The sequence below is a fragment of the Eulemur rufifrons genome, chromosome 5 (assembly GCF_041146395.1).
Source record: "Eulemur rufifrons isolate Redbay chromosome 5, OSU_ERuf_1, whole genome shotgun sequence".
Classification (NCBI taxonomy): Eukaryota; Metazoa; Chordata; class Mammalia; order Primates; family Lemuridae; genus Eulemur; species Eulemur rufifrons.
Window position 1 is genome coordinate 171,606 of NC_090987.1, and position 20,275 is coordinate 191,880.

Sequence of the window (20,275 nt, forward strand, 5' to 3'; positions counted from 1 at the left end):
GAAGCGCCGTGGTTTCTGCAACTGCGCGTTACCGCGGCCCCGGGCCTGAATCGGGTCGCCAGCGCCGCCCTCGCGCACGCTGACTGCGCAGCCGCACGCGTCCCCGCGGCTGCCGCAGCGCGAGGCCGTGCTGGGTGACCGCGGCTTCCCGAGACCCCGTCCAGCCCCCTCCCGGGACCGGACATGTCTGACGGCAGCCGGCAGGGCGCACTCTGTGGGACACGGGCCGTGTCCCCGTGTGCCTGCCGTGTCCTGCAGGAAGCTCTCTGCCCAGCAGACCTGGGGACCCGGCCTGGACGCACCTCGCCTGCGGCGGCTCCGCCTCCCCTGCTGCGTTTCCCGGGGAGACCAAGCACAGCACGAGGCTGCCCGAGACACAGCCCATCTTTGTTCCCCTGAAAAGTGCTGCCGGATGACCCGAAGCCCCCCAGCCGCGGCTGGTGCCCCGTGTTCAGCCTGTGACTGATCGGGCCACCCTGGACTGTCTGCACATGGGTGACGTCGCTGCCGTGGTCTAAACTGGTCCCCTGCAGCTCCTGAGGGGTGGGGGTCGGATCCCTCGTGCACTGCCCGGGGCAAAGCAGCCTGTGGGGACCGGCGGGTTCATTCTGCCTTGTGACCGTCTCGGCGAGCTCGGAGCCGGCTCTGCTCCAACAGACGCAGTTCTCGGCTCCAAGCACCCGCCGCGCAGGGCGCAGGGAGAGTCCCGCTCGGCAATTTGCATATTGTCTTGTGTTTGTTGAATTTCTTCCCTTTGGGGGGCCATGAGCTCTCTGTTTGGAAAATTAAGCATTAATTCCTTCTCTGTTTACCTAATGTAGTTTCTTAAGAGGGCTTAAAATATGTCTTCAGAAAAAAGACTGACTATGTAGAGAACAAGCTATTTAGAGATGTTTGTTCACAGTAATTGCTAACTCGGAGAGAAGATGACTCTATAGCTGCATCGGCACCTTCACTGCACTTCAGGGTGAATCTTGGCCCATTTCCCTAACGGAGCGTGAGGAAGTCGGCGCAGACAGAGGCTGGGACAGGCTCTCCAGGAGCCAGTGGGTGTCCGGCCCCACGCTGAGACGTGCAGCTCACCCGCGTGCAGACCACGCATCTGTGTACAGACTGCACTCATGTGCAATCCGAGGGGTCATGTATAGACCATGCACCCGTGTACAGACCACACACTCGTGTATAGACCACGCATCTGTGTACAGACTGCACTTGTGCAGACTGAGGGCTCGTGTACAGACCACACACCCGTGTATAGACCACGCATCTGTGTACAGACTGCACTCGTGTACAGACCGAGGGCTTGTGTACAGACAGCACATTCATGTATAGACCACACACCCCTGTGCAGACTGCACTCGTGTACAGACCGAGGGCTCGTGTACAGACCATGCACCCGTGTATAGACCACGCACCCGTGTACAGACCACACATCTGTGTACAGACTGCACTCATGTGCAGACCGAGGGCTCGTGTACAGACCATGCACCCGTGTACAGACCACACACTCGTGTATAGACCACGCATCTGTGTACAGACTACACTCGTGTACAGACCGAGGGCTTGTGTACAGACAGCACATTCGTGTATAGACCACACACCCCTGTGCAGACTGCACTCGTGTACAGACCGAGGGCTCGTGTACAGACCATGCACCCGTGTATAGACCACGCACCCGTGTACAGACCACACATCTGTGTACAGACTGCACTCATGTGCAGACCGAGGGCTCGTGTACAGACCTTGCACCCGTGTATAGACCACGCATCTGTGTACAGACTGCACTTGTGCAGACCAAGGGCTTGTGTACAGACAGCACATTTGTGTGCAGACCACGCTTACACATGTCATCAGAACACTGTCCTGATCACATGGAAATCACTGACATCAAGAAAGTGATCGAACTGGGCAAAAAGGAGCCCAGCATCGGGGACACCGTCGGGACGGGGGCTCTGCTGCGGTGAGCGAACACGTCTCAACTCACGGCACCTTGAGGGCCAGAGGGCTCTGACAGAGCCCTGGAGACATCACCTGGGGTATCTGTGTGCCACACTCTGCCCAGGGGTCCCCGCTGTCCCGACCGCCGGGGGTGAGGCCGAGGCGGGAGGCTGGGAGGCTGGAGGCGAGGTCAGGAGCGTGGTGGGCAACGGGCAGGTGAAGCCGGACGTCACCATCCACTGCCGGCTCGGCCTTGAAGGCGGAGACACGGTGTAGGGAGGGGCCGGAGGGCCATGGCCCAGCCACACAGGGCCAGCCACGCCCGTCTCCAGGGGCTCGTCACACTAATCAACAGTCTAGTTTCCATCCACAGTTCTCTGCGATGCTTCAGTCCTACAGCGTCACGGCAGGAAGCCGCACGGAGGACGGAAAGCTGGCGTCTGATCCCGGGGAAATCACCCTTTCCGTCTCAGCCAGAGAAAGAGAATCATTAAAAATCAAACATTACAGCTGACACAGTGATGAGAGACGGGGGGGTGGGCAGCTACACAGAGGCAGAGAGGAGGGAGGATGTGGGGTGCAGCCCCCCCGTTCCCAGCCACGCGGAGTTTGGACAAAATCTTGGAGGACGGTCAGACTTGTGACTTGGGCTTTTAATTTTCCTTTTACCCCAGCACAGACAGGCTCTAACAGACACTTTTGAGCTCTTTTCTTAAATTAAAATGCATGAAAAAGCGCCTGTGTGCCACACCCACCCTCCCACACACGCCGCGGCCCCGCCCGGCCTCCCCTCCGGCCTGTGCCAAGAGGAAATGGCTCGCTGCAGCCCGACCCGGGAATCCCAGAAACCCGCCTGAGAGTCACTTCACGGAGCTGCTCGGCTCCGTTCTGACTTTTATTACAATGTCAACAAGAGTTTAATTTGTTTTAAAGTTTAGGTTCTTAAATCTAAGTGATGGATGGCGGTTTACAGACGGCTGGCAGCAGCCACTGTGGGAGAGGAAGGAGATGCTGAGTGTCACTCTGGGCAGGCCACTCCCCGACCAAGCTCCCGTGGGGGGTAAGCGAAGGGATCCGTCCTAAATGTGGCTTCTCGCAGAAAACCACGTGCAGACACTGATCGCGTCGCTGGTGCTGGGAACACCTAGAGAGGGAGGAGAAGCGAGACCCCAGGGGTCTTCAGCTACTGACCCCAAGACCTCTTGTCACCCACGCCCGGGGAGGGCTGTCCCTTGGGGCTCTGAGAAGATGAGCCGGGAAGGGTCACTTGGGTCTGCGTGGAGCAGGGCTGGCGCCGGCCTCACCACACACGGAGCAGAGGCTCCCTCCCGAGGCTGCCCCGAGCTGTCCTTGCTGGGTGACCTTCTGGGCCCTGCGAGGTCACTGGTGCGGGCTTGGGACCTAACTGCACAGGCAGAGCGAGGGCTCCACGGCCCAGGTGACGGACGGGCCCCTCTGGCTGGTGCCCTCTGGGGCATGCACTGCCTGGTGCACATGGCCACACTGGCACGGGGGGGGGGCGGGCCGTGCCACCAGACGCCCCCTGCCACCCCCTTTCCTCCCGTGCCAGCCCAAAACTGGCTCTGAGTGGAGCCAGGGCCGAGGCGACTCAGCCGTCCCGAGGCTGCAAGCGCGGCTGTTTCCAGGCCTGCTTCCTGCCGTGTCTGAAACAGCAGCAGCTGGACGGCCTGATAGAGCCGCCGGCACTGCGCCCTGGGGGGAGGCAGGTGATAACGCCCGCTCAGACCCCCCCCCACCCCCGCAGTGGCAGCTCCTGGTGGCAGCATCTGCCCACTTAGCACAGGAACACGGGGGCCAGGAGCACGGCCCCCCGTCCCGAGTCAGACCCGGAGGGGCCGGGGTCCCCAGGGCCTGGCAGGCCACGCTTTCCTTGTCCTTTAACAGGAACAAGTGTCCAGCTGTAGTTGGGGGGAGGGAAGAACCTGTTTCAAAATTCAGACTGAAAAGGGTAGGAGGATCCTCAAAACTCCACGCCTGACCCCTAGTCACATAACCGAGCACCACCCGGTCCTGGTCAGAAACACGCGGGCCGCGTTCCTGCCAAACAGCAGCGCGGACGGGAGCTCGCGGCACTGTCTGTGTTTCCAAAACTAATCCTCAATGTAGCTAAACAGCAATTCACTGGGAAGCCTGCATATTTCATTCCCTAAGAGAAATCTGCCGTCAGCACTGTGTCCTCGTCGTATAAAAATAGAACCAGAAATTCCTCCTCACACTCCCTGGAGGAAGCTGTCCAGGGACCGAGCGTGGAGGGGCATACGCGAGCCTGGAGCTCTGGAAGCCTCGTGTCTCTGGTCTCGAGCGTTTCAGACCCGGTTAGGCTGACACTAAGCTGCACTGGGCCCCACACCCGCGTAGGCAGAAGTTCCCGCAGCTGCGCCAGAGCCGGGTGGGCCCACGAGGAAGCGACGGGACGGCGCACACAATGCCTTGGTGGCCTGGGAAAGGCCGAGGCCCCAGGACGGAAGATCCAGGTGACAAACCTCTCCGCGCCTTTTCTGGGGAACACAGGAACCACCCATCTGTGCGGCTGCAATGTGTAGCTCACGGAAAACACGGCCCGGAGCAGGCCCGCTTCCTCCGAAACCTCCTCCCTCGTGCGTCGTGGCTGACGACATTCCTGTGCTGTACCAGACGCACAAACCTCCAGCCAATGTCTGTCCCACCAGTCTCTTTTCTGGAGTTAACAAAACGCTTGGTGTCCCCGTGAGAGAAGTACACAGAGCGCTGTGCTGCTAGGCCCTCCCGGCCCCCTTAACCTGCAGCTTTCTGAAGACCTATGTCACATAACACGCAGTCCTCCCATTTCAAGACAATTCAGTGATTTTTTAGTGCTTTTACCAAGTCGTGTCTTAGAATATTCGCCCCTGGAAGGCCCCTCGGCCAGTCACGGGGACCACTGTCCCCACCTCCTCCCTGCAGGCCGTTCCCCAACGCGAGAGCTTGGCCTCCCCGGGCTCTTCACACACAAGCAGACGCGGTTCCGCGGTGCTTTGCGGACAGCGCGCGTCGCACCCGTCAGAGTTTGTGGCAACCGAGTCAGGCAGGTTTCTCAGCAGCACCACTTCCCAGCAGCCCGTGCTCATGCCGTTCTGCGTCACATTTCGGTAATTCTCACAGGATTTCAAACTTTCTCATTATTATCATATCTGCAATGGTGACCTGTGATCAGTGATCTTTAGTGCTATGCTGTGATTGTTTTGGGCGCCACGAACTGTGCCCACGTAAGACGGGGAACTCAGTGGTAAGTGCTGTGTGCTCTGCTGCTCCACTGACCGGCCGTCCCCCTGCTCCCTCCCTCTGCTCGGACCTCCCTGTTCCCTGAGACACAGCAGGATCGAAATTAGTCCCATTCATAACCCTACAGTGGCCTCTAAGTGTCCACTGGAAGGAAGGGTCACAGGCCTCTCACTTTAAATCAAAAGCTAGAAATGATTAAGCTTAGTGAGGAAGGAATGTTGAAAGCCAAGACAGACCAAAAGCTAGGCCTTTTGCATCAAACAGTAGCCAAGCTGTGAGTGCAAAGGAAAGTTCTTGAAGGAGATTAAAAGTGCTCCTCCAGTGAACGCACAGCTGGAAAGAAGGTGAAACAGCCTCATTGCTGATGTGGAGAAAGTTTGAGTGGTCTGGACAGAAGATCAAACCAGCTACAACATTCCCTTAAGCCAAAGCCTAATCCAGAGCAAGGCCCTGACTCTCTTCACTTCTGCAAAGGCCGAGAGAGGTGAGGAAGCTGCAGGAGAAAGTTGGAAGCTGCAGAGGCTGGTTCATGAGGTTTAAGGAAAGGAGCCGTCTCCACAACACGGAAGTGCAGGTGCAGCAGCAGGTGCTGATGTAGCCGCTGCAGCAAGTTGTCCAGAAGAGCTAGCCAAGGTCACCGATGCAGGTGGCTACGCTGAACAACAGACTTGTAATGTGGATGCAACAGCCTCATCCTGGAAGAAGATGCCGTCTAGGACAGTCACAGCTGGAGAGGAGAAGTCGATGCCTGGCTTCAGAGCTTCACAGGCCAGGCTGACTCTCCTGTTAGGGGCTGATGCAGCCGTGACTTTAAGGTGAGGCCAGTGCTCATTCACCATCCTGAAAGCCCTAGGGCCCTAACCCTACCCTGCCTGTGCCCTAGAAATGGAGCAGCAAAGCCTGGGCGACAGCCCACCTGTTTACAGCATGGTTTGCTGAATAGTCTAAGCCCCCTGGTGAGACCTGCTCAGGAAAAGAGATTCCTTTCGAATATTCCTGCCTATTGACAACGCACCTTGTCACCCAAGAGCTGTGGTGGAGACGTACAAGGAGATGAGTGCTGTTCTCATGCCTGATAACACAACCACACTCTGCAGCCCGCGGATCCAGAGTAGTTTCAACTTTCAAGTCTTAACTATTTCAGAAAGACATTTTGTGAGGCCAGAACTGCCATGGACAGTGATTCCTCTGTTGGATCTGGGCACAGTAAATTGAGAACCTTCTAGAAAGGACTCACCATTCTAGGTGCTATTAAGAAAATTCGTGATTTATTGGAGGGGATCAAAAAATGAATATTAACAGGAGTTGGGAGGAAGTAGATTCCAGCCCTCATGGATGACTTTGAGGGATTCATGACTTCAGTGGAGGAAGTCACTGCAGATGTGGTGGAAACGGCAAGAGAACTCGAATAAAAGTGGAGCCTAGAGGTGGGACTGAATTGCTGCAATCTCAGGATAACACTTGAATGGATGAGGAGTTGCTTCTTAAGGATGAGCAAAGAAAGTGGTTTCCTGGGATGGAACCTACTCCTGGTGAAGATGCTGTGAACACTGTTGAAATGACAGGATTTAGAATGTTCCATAAACTTAGTTGGCAGAGCAGCAGGGTTTGAGAGGACTGACTCCACTTCTGAAAGAAGTTCTACTGTGGGTAAAATGCTCTCCAACAGCATCGCGTGCTACAGAGAAATCTTTTGTGAAAGGAAGAGTCAATCGATGTGGCAAACTTCACTGTTGTCTTATTTTAAGAAACTGCCGCAGCCGCCCCGACCTGCAGCAACCACCGCCCTGGCCAGTCAGCACCACCCACATCGAGGAAGACCCTCCACCTGCAAGAAGATTAGTATTTGCTCAAGGCTGAGGTGACTGTTAGTATTTTTTAACAATAATGCATTTTTAAATTAAGGTATATACATTGTTTTCCTAGGCATAATGCTGTTGCACACTTAATAGACTACAGTATAGGGTAAACATACCTGACTTTTATATGCAGGGGGAAACCAAAAAATTCTTGTGACTTGCTTTATTATGGTGGTCTAGAACCGAGCCATCTCTCTCAGTGTCCCTGAGGTGTGCCCGTACGAGACAACCTGAACTGGCTGTGGTGGTTTCTCACGTGCGTGATCTGGGAGGTGCCAGTGTCCTGATGTCTGAATTCATCAGTGAAGCTCTCTGGGCCTGGGCATTTCTATGTGGAACTATTTTAAATTATTAATTCATTTTCTTTGCCTGACATAGGCCTATTCATAGTTTTCTATTTCTTCTCAAGTCAGTGTAGGTAATTTGTATCTTCCTAAGAATATTTCCATTTCATCTAGGTTGTCAAATTTGTTGGCATAAGGTTATTTATAGTATTCCTCTATGATTCTTTTCATTTCTGAGGGCTCAGTGGTAATATCACCTCTTTCATCCCTAATCTTTCTTGGTCAATTCTGTCAGTTTTTGTTTCACGTATAATGGGGTTTTGTAAAAATATGTTTACAACTGTTATCATCATGCTGTTCAATTTATCAATTTTGTAATGATAAAAGGGGACGTTACCACTGACCTCTCTGTCTCTAGTAACATTTTTTGTCTTAAAGTTTACTTTGTCTGATAGCAGTAAAGCTACGCCAGATCTCTTCTGATCATTATTTTCATGATTATCTCTTTTCTATCCTCATACTTTCAACCTATTTGTGCCTTGAAATCTAAAATATTTTTTAGACAGCATATAGCTGGACTCATTTCATTTTGTTTTTTAAATCTAGTCTCATAAGCTCTTCTTTTTTATTGGAGTGTTTAGTCCATTTACATTTAATTATCAACGTGGTAAGATTTATTTTTGCCATTTTGCTATTCCTTTGCTACATGCCCTGTGCAAGTTTTGCTGCTGCTGCTGTTGTTCTTCATTACTGCCATCTTTTGTGTTACATATATATTTTCTAGCATATCATGTAAATGAACTTTTTGTCTTTTATTATATCTATACAGTTGTTTTCTTAGTGGTTCCTTTGGAGATTATAACATACATGTCACTCAAAACAATCTATTTCAAACTAATACTTGGTTTGGATAACATATGGGAACTTTGCTTTAACTTCCTTCCCTGGCCTTTTGCGTTATTATCGCCACAGAAATGACATCTTTGTAGAAGATAAGTCCATCTGCACAGTTCTGTAATCACCGTCTGCCACGGTTTTCTTTTACACCAGTTAGAAGCAGCAGCGTTTGAAGCACGTTTGTGTCTTTTTTGTTGCGCTAAGTAATCACTTTCACGACGCCTTTCATTTCTTTGTGTGGGTCTGAGTCACCCTCAGCCTGGGGGACTCCCTGTAGCATTTCTCACAGGTCAACGTCACTGGCAACAAATTCCGTGTCTGTTGATCCGAGCGTGACCTCCTTCCTCCTCCATCTTTGAAGGCTGGTTTTGGCGCATGCGGGGTTCTCGGCCCACAGGCGTCTCCCTTCAGCGTTTCGAACGTGCCGCGCGCCGCCGCCCGGCACCCACGGCTCCCGCGAGAGGTCAGGTTCTCGCGAGAGATCCGCCGCGCGGCTCACGGAGGCGTCTGCGCATCGGAACAGCCGCTTTTCAGGACCGGTTTGGCTGTGATGTGTCTGCGTGTGAACTGCTTTTAATTCACCCTGTTTGAATTTTGTTGACTTTTTGGATGCGCAGAATAACTTTTTCATCAAATTTGGGACGTTTTTGGCTATTACTTCTTCAAATATGTTTTCTACCTTCTGTCCCTGTGCTCTCCCGACGACGCCCGTGACGCCCGTCTGGTGCTTCGTGACGTCCCGAGGCTGTCATCTTTCTTCTTTCTGTTCCTCAGACCCAACAGTCTTCCGACTTGTCTTCAAAGCTGTTTACTCCTCCTCTGCCAGCTCAAAGATGCTGTTGGCCCCTCTAATGAATTGTTCATTTCAGTTATTGTACTTTTCAACTCTAGAGTTTCTACTTGGCTCTTTTTCAAAAAAATTTTTTTGGTCTCATTAATAGTCTCTATTTTGTAAGACATGTTTGTCATACTTTGCTGTAATTCTTTAAATATAGTTTCCTTTGGTTCTTTGAACGTTATTTATAATAGCTGATTTAAAGCCTCTGCTGCTCCATCCATCCCGTGAGCCGCTCAGTGGCTGTGGGTTTTTCCCTGTGCACAGGGCACGTGTCCACATCTGTGCACGTGTGTGGGCACGTGTGCACGTCTAGGGCACGGGTGTACATCGGGGCACGTGTGTGGACGCTCCGGTTCAGAGCAAGGCGGGACTGACAACGTGTTGTAGCAACTCTGGAACAAACCCCCACCCCTCCCAGTAGGATCTGTCGTTGTTTCTGGCCCCACCCTTGTTGCTTATTTGATTAGTGACTTTCCTGGATTAATTTTGTAGCTTATTCCTTGCCGTGTGTGGACACTAAGTTCTCTGTTCTCCTTCTTAAAAGACATCTTGTTTCTATTTTAAGCTGGGCTTCCTAGGGCTCACCCTCAGGCTAGCAGAGTTTAAAGGTCTGTGATTATCAGTCAGGTTTCCTTAAATCCTTCAGCTGTCGAGCAAGTCTTCCACCTTTCACCCAGGACACGTGTGTGAGGGCCTCAGGCTCACCTTCCAGCAGCAGCAGCCGAGGCTTTCTCTCTGCCCCTGTGTGGCTCCAAGGTCAGCCAGGTGAGTGACCAGGGCCCTCTCGATGCCCGGGAATACGCCAGGACTTGAGTCCCTGGTGGTCCCTGGTGGGCCAGGCTCCCGTGGCCCCAGCTGAGATCACGGCCCTGGGGCGGCTGCGATGACCAGGACAGCAGCCAACTACGGGTGTTCCCAGCACACCTGGGAACGGGCTTCTCCGGGGAGCTTCACGACTGGTCACGGTACTGGCTGCGCTTTGGGGATGGGCTTTTGCACAGTCTGCAGCGCTGTCGGCTGTTCATGGTACTCCACGGAGCTGGGAGGGGGAGGAAACAGCTCCAAGTCAAAACACTACAATCCCCTTATCAAGGCCCAGTTTTGTTTTTGAAAAAATGCTTTTCAATTTGTTCTGTCCTTTTAGTTAACTTCCAGATTTTGAAATGGTTGATTTGATAGTTTTACCAGTATTTCTGTTGCTTTTGGGGGAGGGCTGATTCCCTGAGGCCCTCTCCACCGTTTCGGAAGGCCCGTCCGTCTCTCCTCCGATCCTTCTGAAGTTATCAAAAGGGCCTCAGTTCATACTCGGAAACTCTGATGAAAAAGAAAATACGTACCATGGTCCTCTTTGGCTTGCAAGGCCAACTCGTATTTAAAAGGTAGAACATTTGGGTAGGACTCTTTGCTCATCACATGTCTAATGCGGAAAAAATAATCAGTAGTATGACAATGATTTAAAAAAAAAAAAAAAAAAGAGAAGAGACAATCAGCAGCGGAGCTCGGCCTGGGCCGTGGGCTGTGGCTGAGCTCCGGGTTCTGCGGCTCGGCGGCTGCGCCGTGAGCCAGTCACGTAACGGTTCTCTCCCAGCCTCCATTCTCTGTGTGTGAGGAGAGGTCAGCGAGGGCAGCTTTTCCTTCCCTCAGGACTGTCGGAGGGCGAATTCCCCTCGGAGAGCCGGAGGCCGGGTGCCAGGGGCGCAGCCCACTGCTGCCACTGGGTTTCTGTTTGCATGTCCATCTGCGCTGGGCTCGGCGGACATCCGCAAGTCCATCACTCTCTGCTGCGCAGGAATCCACGGGCGAGAACACGCTTTGGTCTCAGGAAGACACCGAGAAGCAGCCGTGCCCAAGCAAGCCCCAGGGGCAGGGGAGCCCAGTGGCTGGTGCAAGTGATGAGGCCAGTTTTTTGACAGACGCAGGCAGAGCCCCCGCCGCCCCGTCCCCTTGTGCCCAGAGAGGTGCGGCTGTGACAAGCCCTCGGCAGCTGGGCTCTCCGCACGTGGCTGTTGTGCTTTAGCTTCATGCTCCAGACACAGCACAGAAGCGTGTCACCTGCTGGCTCACAGGCTGGGTATCCGCAGAGAGGCTGGTTCCGACGTAAGAGGCCCTTGGAAACGTGTCAGCTTCAGAGAGAAAACGCACAGGCGGCGGGACAGTGAGACGGCCGGGTGTGAAACGCACACGACGCCACTCAAAGTATTTCCGTAAAGATTTTAACCTGTTTTCAAGAGGAAAACTGAGTGCATCTACACAAGGAGAAGAACTGGCATTTCAATAATGAGACACTCATGCACCGACACCGCGCTGTTCTTCAGAGCCTGCTGTGAGGAGTGACGCAGTGTCACAGACACGCCCCACATCCCCGAATGCTGGGTCACCTCTGAGTGTCGGTTCTGGTGTCTTTGTTTCTGCTGGTCGTGACTTCCCTTTGGCACCAAACACACCCAAAAGGTGTTTCTAGCTCTGCCCTTTGCTTCCCTTCCACCCCACCCCTATTTCCTTCCCTCGAATCAATAATTTCAAACAACTCTCTGTTTAAAGGGGAAACAAGCTAAGACCGATTTTGAAGGAGTAAAAGGCAGAAGGTTAATAATAGCTGGAAACTATACCACTGAATTTCTCCTCTAAGTTGACAGAAAATAATTGGACTGCGGAAGGGTATTTTCATCAGAAATAGCGTGTAATTCAAAGCATTCCACATGCACAGTTAATGTCTACACCAGGCAACTGAGAATGGTGCCAGAGCCCAGTAGACACGAGAACGCCCCCGTCCGCGAGCTGCACACGCCCCGGTCAAGGCCGGTCCTCCTCCCTCAGCCTCCCTGCCTGGGTGGGCAGAGGCTGCCCCAAAGCCACAGGTCACAACCCAGCCCGTCGTGCAGCCGAGGGCCTGGGGACCGTGAAGGCGGCAGCCGGCAGCCCAGCACCCTGCGTTTGCGGGACCTTACTCAGCGGACCTCGCAGTCAGCCTGCGTTTCCGTGTCTTCCTCTACTGAGGGGCAGGTCACGGCTGCTGCTGTGCCCGAGTTCAGCAGTGACAGGTTTTCGACGTGCTGTCACTTTCCCACCAACAGTCTCTCTGGTGGTCACAGGCGACACTCGGGTCAGAGCTACACGAGAGAAACATCTAGACAAACACTGAGACGCTTAAGCTGGTGTCTGCACACTTGTCTGACGCACTGCTGGGGCCTGAGACAGGCTGCCGCGGCCCCACCCGGCCCGGCTCCCCTGGGAACCAGCAGTCAAGTCCCGCCCCGCGAGCAACGGCTCAGCCTGGCGCTGGGGCCTCACTGATGCCAAGAGCTCCTTCCTCAGGGGCCCCGGGAAGCCTGCTCGCCCACGGCAGGCCCTGCGCAGGGTGGTCTGCGTGCCTCGCCGCCCGCGGCAGGCCTGCTGCGCTGAGGGCCGAGCTCACTCTCTGTCTGTCACGGGGTGGCCCCGTCCACAGCGTCAACGACTCCGGGCCTTTGACGGCTGCGGTGCAGACTCTCAATCATCATCAGCAGTGGGGAAGGCCTCAGCCCTGGGCGTGGGGCCAGCTTAGTAAAACTTTCCATGAGGGAAGCTTTTTGGTCTCTCCGGAGCAGTCGGCTCAGGAAGGGGCGGGAGAGGGAGCCGCTCAGCCCCAGACTCGGGGCAGACACGCTCCGGGCCGCCGCGTCTACCTGCTTGTTGTTTTAATGACATCTAGACTCTGGAAACCAGGAGCTCGTGAGGAAGCTGAAAGGCCTGATTGTGTCCGTGGCCAGCCCAGCGCGGCGGGCAGTCGCCTCCCTGCAGGGCTCGTGGGAGCTGCTGCCCGACAGCAGAGCGGCCAGTCGGCACGGGCACGCGTGAGCGCCAGGGCAGATGCCACACGCCTCACAGACGTTTCAGAAGACACGTCCTGCAAGGTGCATGGAACGAGATGGTGTGCACACACGTGTGCATGCCGGTGTGTGCAAGTGTGCATGCATGCGTGTGTGTGCACACGTGTGTGTGTGCGCGCGTGCCTAAGCTGCCCAGATATGTGCCCGAGAGGATCTGGAGCCAGAAAGTGTCACTCAGTTCGGTTTCCACGGTGAGCAGAGAAGTAATACTATAAAAACAGCTCACGTACAACTTTATAGCATGTTTTTAAAAATCCACATTTAAAATAACATGAGGTCCAGAAAAACAGTATTTTTAAAAACGTCCCTCTGTGGTTCTGCCGTGCTTGAGGAGTCTAAACCAAAAGCTAAATCTTACGAAGATTGTTGGAACAAAGAAGGAAATTTACGTATGGGCCAAGTACTTTTGAGACAAACTCAAGAGTAGAAATAACTGAAAAACAAAGGAATTCAAAAAAGAAAAAAACCCTGGGATTCCTTTTTCGTTTCGAGGTGTGAATTCCGTGAGAGAAACGGAAGTTTGGGAAGTGCCTCCCCTTTTAGCTCATTCGCCAGACTGATCGCGGGCCCACGGGACACGCCGTTCCATGCACACCGCCCCGCAGACCCGTGACGTGCACACGCTCTCCCACTATTGCCTTTTCCACTCTACATCCCCAGAAAACAAAATCGAAACCCAATTAAAAGAAATGTAAACCAGCGTGCACAATAGATTCTCTGACTCCCCCGGGCCTGGCGGTCTCCGGCATCGCCGTGAGCGAGAGAAGGCCGCGCTGCACTGCCTCGATGCGCTGCTCAGACCAAGGAGCCGAAATCCCGAACCGACCAAGTGGACGCTGCTGCCGGCGGTGCCGAGGGCCGCGGGGTCCGGCCAGGCCGGGTCCCTGTGGCGTCCTTGGTGGCGCCATGTGCCGGGCGGGGGGGACCCCCAGCCTGTCTCCGCCCTGGAGGTGACCATCTGTCACGATCACTGCCCGGTCCTGGGAGGCTGGAGACTGAATCTGCCCCGTGCCCATCTCGGGCCTGGGGGAAACAAGACCCTGGGGTCTGGTCACCAGCAGCGCAAGGGGCACAGGACTGCGTGGGAGCCCCCACTTACAGATACCGTCGAGGGGGGTCCACAGCCACACACCGCACCCCCCCCAGTGCCCGGCACCGATCCTCCCCCTGCTGTGTGAACACACAACTCTGAGTGTCTCTTTTTACCCACTAAGGAGCCAGAATTTGTGGAGTTTCATTTTGCTTCAGCCTTTGCTGCCGTTTCCATGTCCCCGGGTGCCAGGGCGAGCGCTCCTCCCTGCAACGGGGCCTGTTTCCCACGTGGGACACAGCCCGGGGACGGCAGAGGCTGCAGGGCCTCCCCTTGTCCTGAAGACGGGAAACTGGTCGGGATGGTGCTGAGACGACCCCAGTGAAGTTGGCTTTGCTGATGGATGAGCCATGTGGCGAGTGGGCAGGGGAGTGGGGGAAGCTGCAGTGGGAAGTGGGGTGGCTCCGCAGAGGCCTTGCCCGGCTGCCCGGATTCCCCAGTGGCAGCGCCTGGATCTCACGGCTGACGCTGGAAAGGTTTTGGTCACAGCCGGTCCAGGGTTGCACAAACCTAATGGAAACAGGTTTGTAAGTTGCTCCCACAACAGAGGCAAAGTCTCACGTGTGCAGGGCCGGCCCTCAGGGCCAGCCTTGCGTCTCCTGAGGACGTAAGTGGACACGATGCTTCCAGTCCGGGGCTGGGCAGCAGGGAGGCTGCAGCCGGACGCTGAGGCTGCCTCTTCTCCGGTAGCACAGAGCCACCAGGGCTCTGGGACAGGGACGCGACTCTGCACCTCCAAGTGGGAAGACGGCCAGGGCCCGAGAGCCGAGGAGGAGGTTTGGGGAGGAAGGACGGGGCCCGGCCAGGAAGCAGCCCCACCGCGGTGGGAGGTCGGGAGTGTGCACGGGGCTGTCCGCAGGTGTCTGGAGAGCAGGACTCCCAGGACGTGGGCCGGAGCCTTCCTGAAGGGGCTGGGCGAGGGCCTTGGCCTCCAGGGCCCCAGGAGGCCAGGCCAGCAGGTGGGGAGGGCCCTGAGGGTGACGCAGAGCTGGGTGTCCTGGACAGACGCTCCGGCCTCAGCTGACCTATGCCCACGCCGGGGGCACACAGAGCAGTGTCAGGACCCTGAGCCACCAGTCTGTCTCCCCACGTCCACACATGCGGGCAGGCAGGCTCCGCACGGTGTCACATGCGTGCCGCTCGGGTGGGCGCCTGGCCTGTGTCTCAGCCGCGTGGCCAGTCAGCCCTGGCCCAGCTCGCTCAGCCCGACCTGGGGACTGAGCTCTCACCACACACCAGGGCACCGGGCTCGAGGCTGGACACTGCTGGGGCTCAATTATTTGCACACGTCTTCCTCGGAAAGCCGTGGCCTCGAGTTAGGAAGCAGCAGGGAAGCGTCTGGCGGGCCTTGTCCCCTCCTGTGCGGACGGAGGCCCTGGCCCTGCAGCAGGGCTGTCCGCGGGCTCACAAGGAGCTCCCCAGGCGGCCGCGCCCCAGCCAGAATGACGCGGGGACCGGCACAGAGCACATGCGGCCACCACCTCTAGACGCTCTTGCCAAAGGGCCCCCCAAAACTAAAGGGCCGCTTGGAACACGAGGAAAACTTAACGTTTATGAGATCAGTGCAGTGGCAGAAAAGCCAATGGCACAGACCTGTCACTGTAACAGAGGTGTCGGGGAAAACTGTGCCCAACAGACGCCCACCGCCCACGCAGACAGCCCGCGCAGGGCGGGGACAGAGTCGTCGCCTGATGAGGTCGCCAGGCTTGGTTACGGGTCTGAGCAATCCTGCGGCCGGGCGGCGGGACCGCATCCAGAGTGCGTGATTCAAACGCAGACACACGCGGACGGGAGTCCTGCCACCACTCGCAGATGGCGGCAGCGCTGGGAGGCGCCTAGTCTGTGTGGCCACAGGCGTCCACGGGCCTCCCCTTCCAACAGCCACATCCATGGGCCTCAGCGCCGAGACGGCCGCTGCACCTGGGCTGGCATCGCAGCCGACAGCCCCCTCGCGCTCCGCCCACGGGGCTCCTGGCGGGGCTGCCACGGCACCTAACACGTGTGTGGCTGCACAAAGCACAGCGAACCACCTTCAGCCGAGCCGTCACCCAAACACTGTTCCCCAGACTCAAGAGGCTCCTATGTGCCGGGAACCAAGGACCTGGCTGGGCTGGTGCTCGAGGACACAGGACTTTCTGACCTCGCGCCAAGGAGCGCTCTGTCCAGCGTCAGGCAGCACACCTGGGCACCCGGGTTCAACCCTAAGGCCACCCGGACGGGTTTCACGGAGAGGCAGAGCCACAGACCAGCCCTTGCTGACCGGAGCCGCATGCCAGTGGCGACGCCACGGCCCCACACACGTGCTGCCACAACACCCCAGGAACCGTGACCTGCACGCACGTCACGCGGGCTCCCGCAGTCAGCTCACCCGCACGCCTCTCCTCCGAGAGCTCTGGGCGGCGGTGCCGGCTGGGCGCGGCGCCGGGCGGCGGGCACTTACCGTCGTCCAGGTACAACTGGTCCAAGTCCTCGGGTTCCCGCTTGACCGTTACAGGAATAAGGGCCAAATTACGGCCACTGTCCTCACGCACCTCTGGCAGGGACCGTGGCCGGGCGGTCGGAGACGCGTCCCTTTGGACCTTCGGCAGGGGGTGCTGCTGGCGGCCCATCGCGGGCAGGTGCGCCGGGCTGCAGGGCTGCAAGCAGGGTGGCTCCTGGGTGGCGGGCGGAGGCGGGGCGGGGGGGCTGTCGGGACAGAGCGTGCGCCGCCGACCGAGGGGGCAGCTGCTGCTGGGACGAGGACTCACCTGCGGCTGCGGCACGGCGGGCGGCGGCTGCTGGGGGGAGCCCGGGTGCACGGCCAGGGGTCGCGGCACGTCCTGAGCGGCGGGGACCTCTCCGGCCGGCTGCGCAAGTCCGAGGTGACAGTGGGCTGGGCCGGCGACGCCCTTGCTGTAGGTGGCGGAAGAAAGGTCGTGCAGCTTCGGGCTGGCACTGCGTGGTGAGGGCATCACGGCGCTTCTCTGCGGGCAGAGCGGGAACCCGGCCACGAGGCAGGAGCCGGGGTCGGGCGGGGCTGCCAGCTGTTGGCTGTAGTACGGTCGCGGGAGGGGACTTAACCCCTGGCTCGCCGGTCCACAGGCTGCAGTGGGCTCGTAATCGTCAGACGGCTCTGTTTTTATAATGGGAACTGCGCGGAGAGAGAAAAAGTTAAGTCAACACGGCTGCAGATGGTTGACGGGGCGGGCTGTGTCTGGGACGCCCCCTGCAAAACACACAGCGTCTCGACGGTCCCGCGTGAGCCCGGCCCTCCCACCCAGTGGAAGAGCAGCGTGAGTCACGGCTCCGCAGAGCGGCAGCTGGTTCTAATACTGCGGAGCCTGTTTTCCTTGGACTCCGCACCAGCACTGACATGCCGTGAACCCGTGTGCAAACTGCAGCGGCGTCTGGGCCCAGGGGCCCGCGGATTGGCAGCCATCAGAGCGAAATCGTAGCCTGCGTGCGCCACTGCGTCTCTGCTACCGACGCTCTGTGGCTAACGTCTGCGCGTTTGGTGAACTTGAACACAGCAAAGTGGCCCTTGGCAGTCAGTCAAACCCGGCTGAGGAGATAAACGACCGCTGCCACAGAAGAGACGCCGTCAGGACAGAAGCACAGCGCGTCTGCGTGGGCCAGAACGCCCGCCCGCCCCCGCCTCCCTCCTGGACGGGCGGCCCACGCAGAGCCGCCAGGCCCCCGGCAGCCCCGGGTGGAACTCGGGACCTGTCCGCTGTTTCTAGACCTTTCTCCCGTCCATCCCTCGAGAGAAAGCTGAGGACACAGGAGGAGCCTGGGGCAGACGTTGCCTCCACGGCTCGTACCGGCCCGTCCTCACTCTCTGCCAGAGCCCGCCTGCCTCTGGGCCTCAGTTTCCACGGCACTGTCAGGAAGACACGGGCAGCGGTGCCTGCCAGGGCGGGGGGCCCTCCGGGGACCCCACAGAGATCCTGCCCTGCTCCCTGACAGGCTGTCGTCTCGGCCCCTGCGCCGCTGAGAAGACGTCTGGACGTTTGAGTGACACCGAGAGCAACGCCCAGCAGCTCCTAGACGCACAGCAGACGCGCGGCTGCCTCCCACGGCCCTGCGGACACCGCGCTGTCCTCAGACGCCCCAGCCGCCTCTGCGCCTCTCCGTGCGCTGCACTCGGTGGGTTCCGGCAGCCACAGGAGGAAAAGTGCCCCCGTCACAGCCCCGGGGCCCGCATGTGGCCCCGGCACAAACGCACGTCCGAGAGTCGGATCCCCACCGTGGCCCAGGGTGCCTACGCGCCCGACAGCTGTGAACGCTCGGATGGATTTTCCTGAAGCTCGGCCTGGGGCAGGGCCTGTGCCGTGGCTGCTGACGCCCCGTCCTGGAGGCCACGTGAGCTGGGACAGGTCATCCGCTCGCTGGCGAAGGCTCCTTCCCCGAGACACAGGTGTCACTGGGGACTGGACCAGACAGGGCCCATCCTGGGCGGGAAATCTGCCCGGAGTCTCCCTGCAGAGATGCTGCCGGGGGCTCCCCAGGGACTGCTCTGCTGTTTCCACGCTGGCGTCTCCGGCCCCGTTTCCATTCACTCACTCGCATCTGTGACGCGTCCTCCCTGCACGCCGAGTCCTCCCTGCACGCCGAGTCCTCCCTGCACGCCGAGCGTCAGGGCACCAGCACGGCACGCATGCCACCACGGGGGCGACCGTGTGCCTGCTCGGGAAGCTCCTCCTCCCTCCCGGCGTCCTGCTCCCCCCCCCAACCCCGCAGGCGTCCCCACCCTCTGCAAGGACAGGTCCAGCCGCAGCCTGGTGAGCGCTGGCTGGAGGCCCCTGAGCGCGAGGTTAGCGCAGATACGCGGCCGGTCTGTGTCGTGGGCACGCTGACCGCCAGCGCACTGCTGCCGTCCCGGAGTGGACGCTGCGTCACCGCCAGGGTGGACCTGCCTCTCGTGCCCGCCAGGGCTCTGGAAGACGGAATAGGGTCACTCAAGAATCATACCCCAAAACACTGCCCACGAGACACCGCGGACCACTGGCCAGCCAGGCGTGACGTAACGATTCGGCCACCACACGGTGACGCCAGGCAGGTGCCATCTGGAGCCGGCACTGATGCTGTCTCTGGGCGGAGCTGCGGGGCAGAGACGGCAGCAGGTGAGGGTGCCATGGCGTCGGGAAGAGAGCCGCGTGGCTCACACTCTCCCCCGTGGGCCACCCCAGCCAGCGAAGGAGGCAGGGGCCCAGAGAGCCGGCCAGGCCACGGTGGCCACCTTGGGGTGGGGTGGCTCCCGCTGCGGCCTGCAAGTGCAGATTGCTTGCGGCTCACTCGGGTACAGCCCTGAGGTCACAGCCCTGATGTCACCCTGCGCCCGCCAGGGGCATCCATCCATCTCGCAACCGGACCTCGCACCGTCTCCCCCAGCCCAGAGTGGGTTCCTGCGGTGAGGACGCCACGGGCGGCCACAGCCTCCGACCCAGGCCTCCCTCTGCAGCCCGTCTGCTGTGAGGCTCTCGCCAGCCTCCTGCCACCCGCTCGGACCTGCTGCCGGCTGCTCTGTGGCCCAGGGACACACAGACACGGCACCGGCGGGCGCTGGCTGCCTATGCGGCTCCCAGGGGGAGTGGGCGGCCGCCAAGTGGAGATGCGTACTCCGCTGATTAGAAACAGCTCTGCGACCCACAGCTCCACATCAGAAAGTCAGCCGTCGCCCCGACAGCTTGCCCTGTTCTTGGCCCTGCCATTGCCCCGACAGCCAGGAGAGCCCCGTGTGCGGAGGCCCTGGGGTCTCGCCCCGCTCCCCCACGGCCCTACCCAGACGGGCTGCAGGGGACCCCAGCCCCGGCTTGATGGAGCCCGTCTCTGGCTGGCTGTAAATCCAGAGCCGCCAGCGCCAGGCAGAGCCAGACCCGGCCCCAGGGAAGCTGGCTCGGCCCAGCAGTGAATCGCGGACTAGGACGCGGCTGTCCCGGAAACAGCCCAGACACATGAACACGGCCCGGGGCGGTGGGGGGGTCCAGGTCTCGCCAAGAGGCTGGTGCAGAAAGCTGGCGTTCACAGCAGCAAAGCTGAAATTCTAAATCAGATGGGCAATTTTCAGAGTTTATGGTCTTGCAAAAAGCGTGTGGCTGGAAGGCTGTGTTCAAACCCTGCTGGGATCCTCTCTCCACCGCACCGGATTTTGAGCCAGACCCAGAAACGCCAGGCGCGGGGGCCAGCCTGTCTCTCCCATGAGGCATCCCCTGAGCTCTTTAAAAACTCTCACCCAACTGCTCTGCCTGGCGCTGAGGGTT

The 20,275-nt window shown here is 58.2% G+C and overlaps 1 protein-coding gene across 1 annotated transcript in view; it reads right to left on the minus strand.

Annotated features, from left to right (window-relative positions):
• Positions 1-20,275, minus strand: part of NFATC1 (nuclear factor of activated T cells 1) — an 82,267-nt gene that overhangs the window by 17,731 nt on the left and 44,261 nt on the right. The window contains exon 9 of the mRNA XM_069468329.1: positions 16,477-17,166. Within this exon, the coding sequence (XP_069324430.1) occupies positions 16,477-17,166 (690 nt within the window). The remainder of the gene's footprint in view (positions 1-16,476; positions 17,167-20,275) is intronic.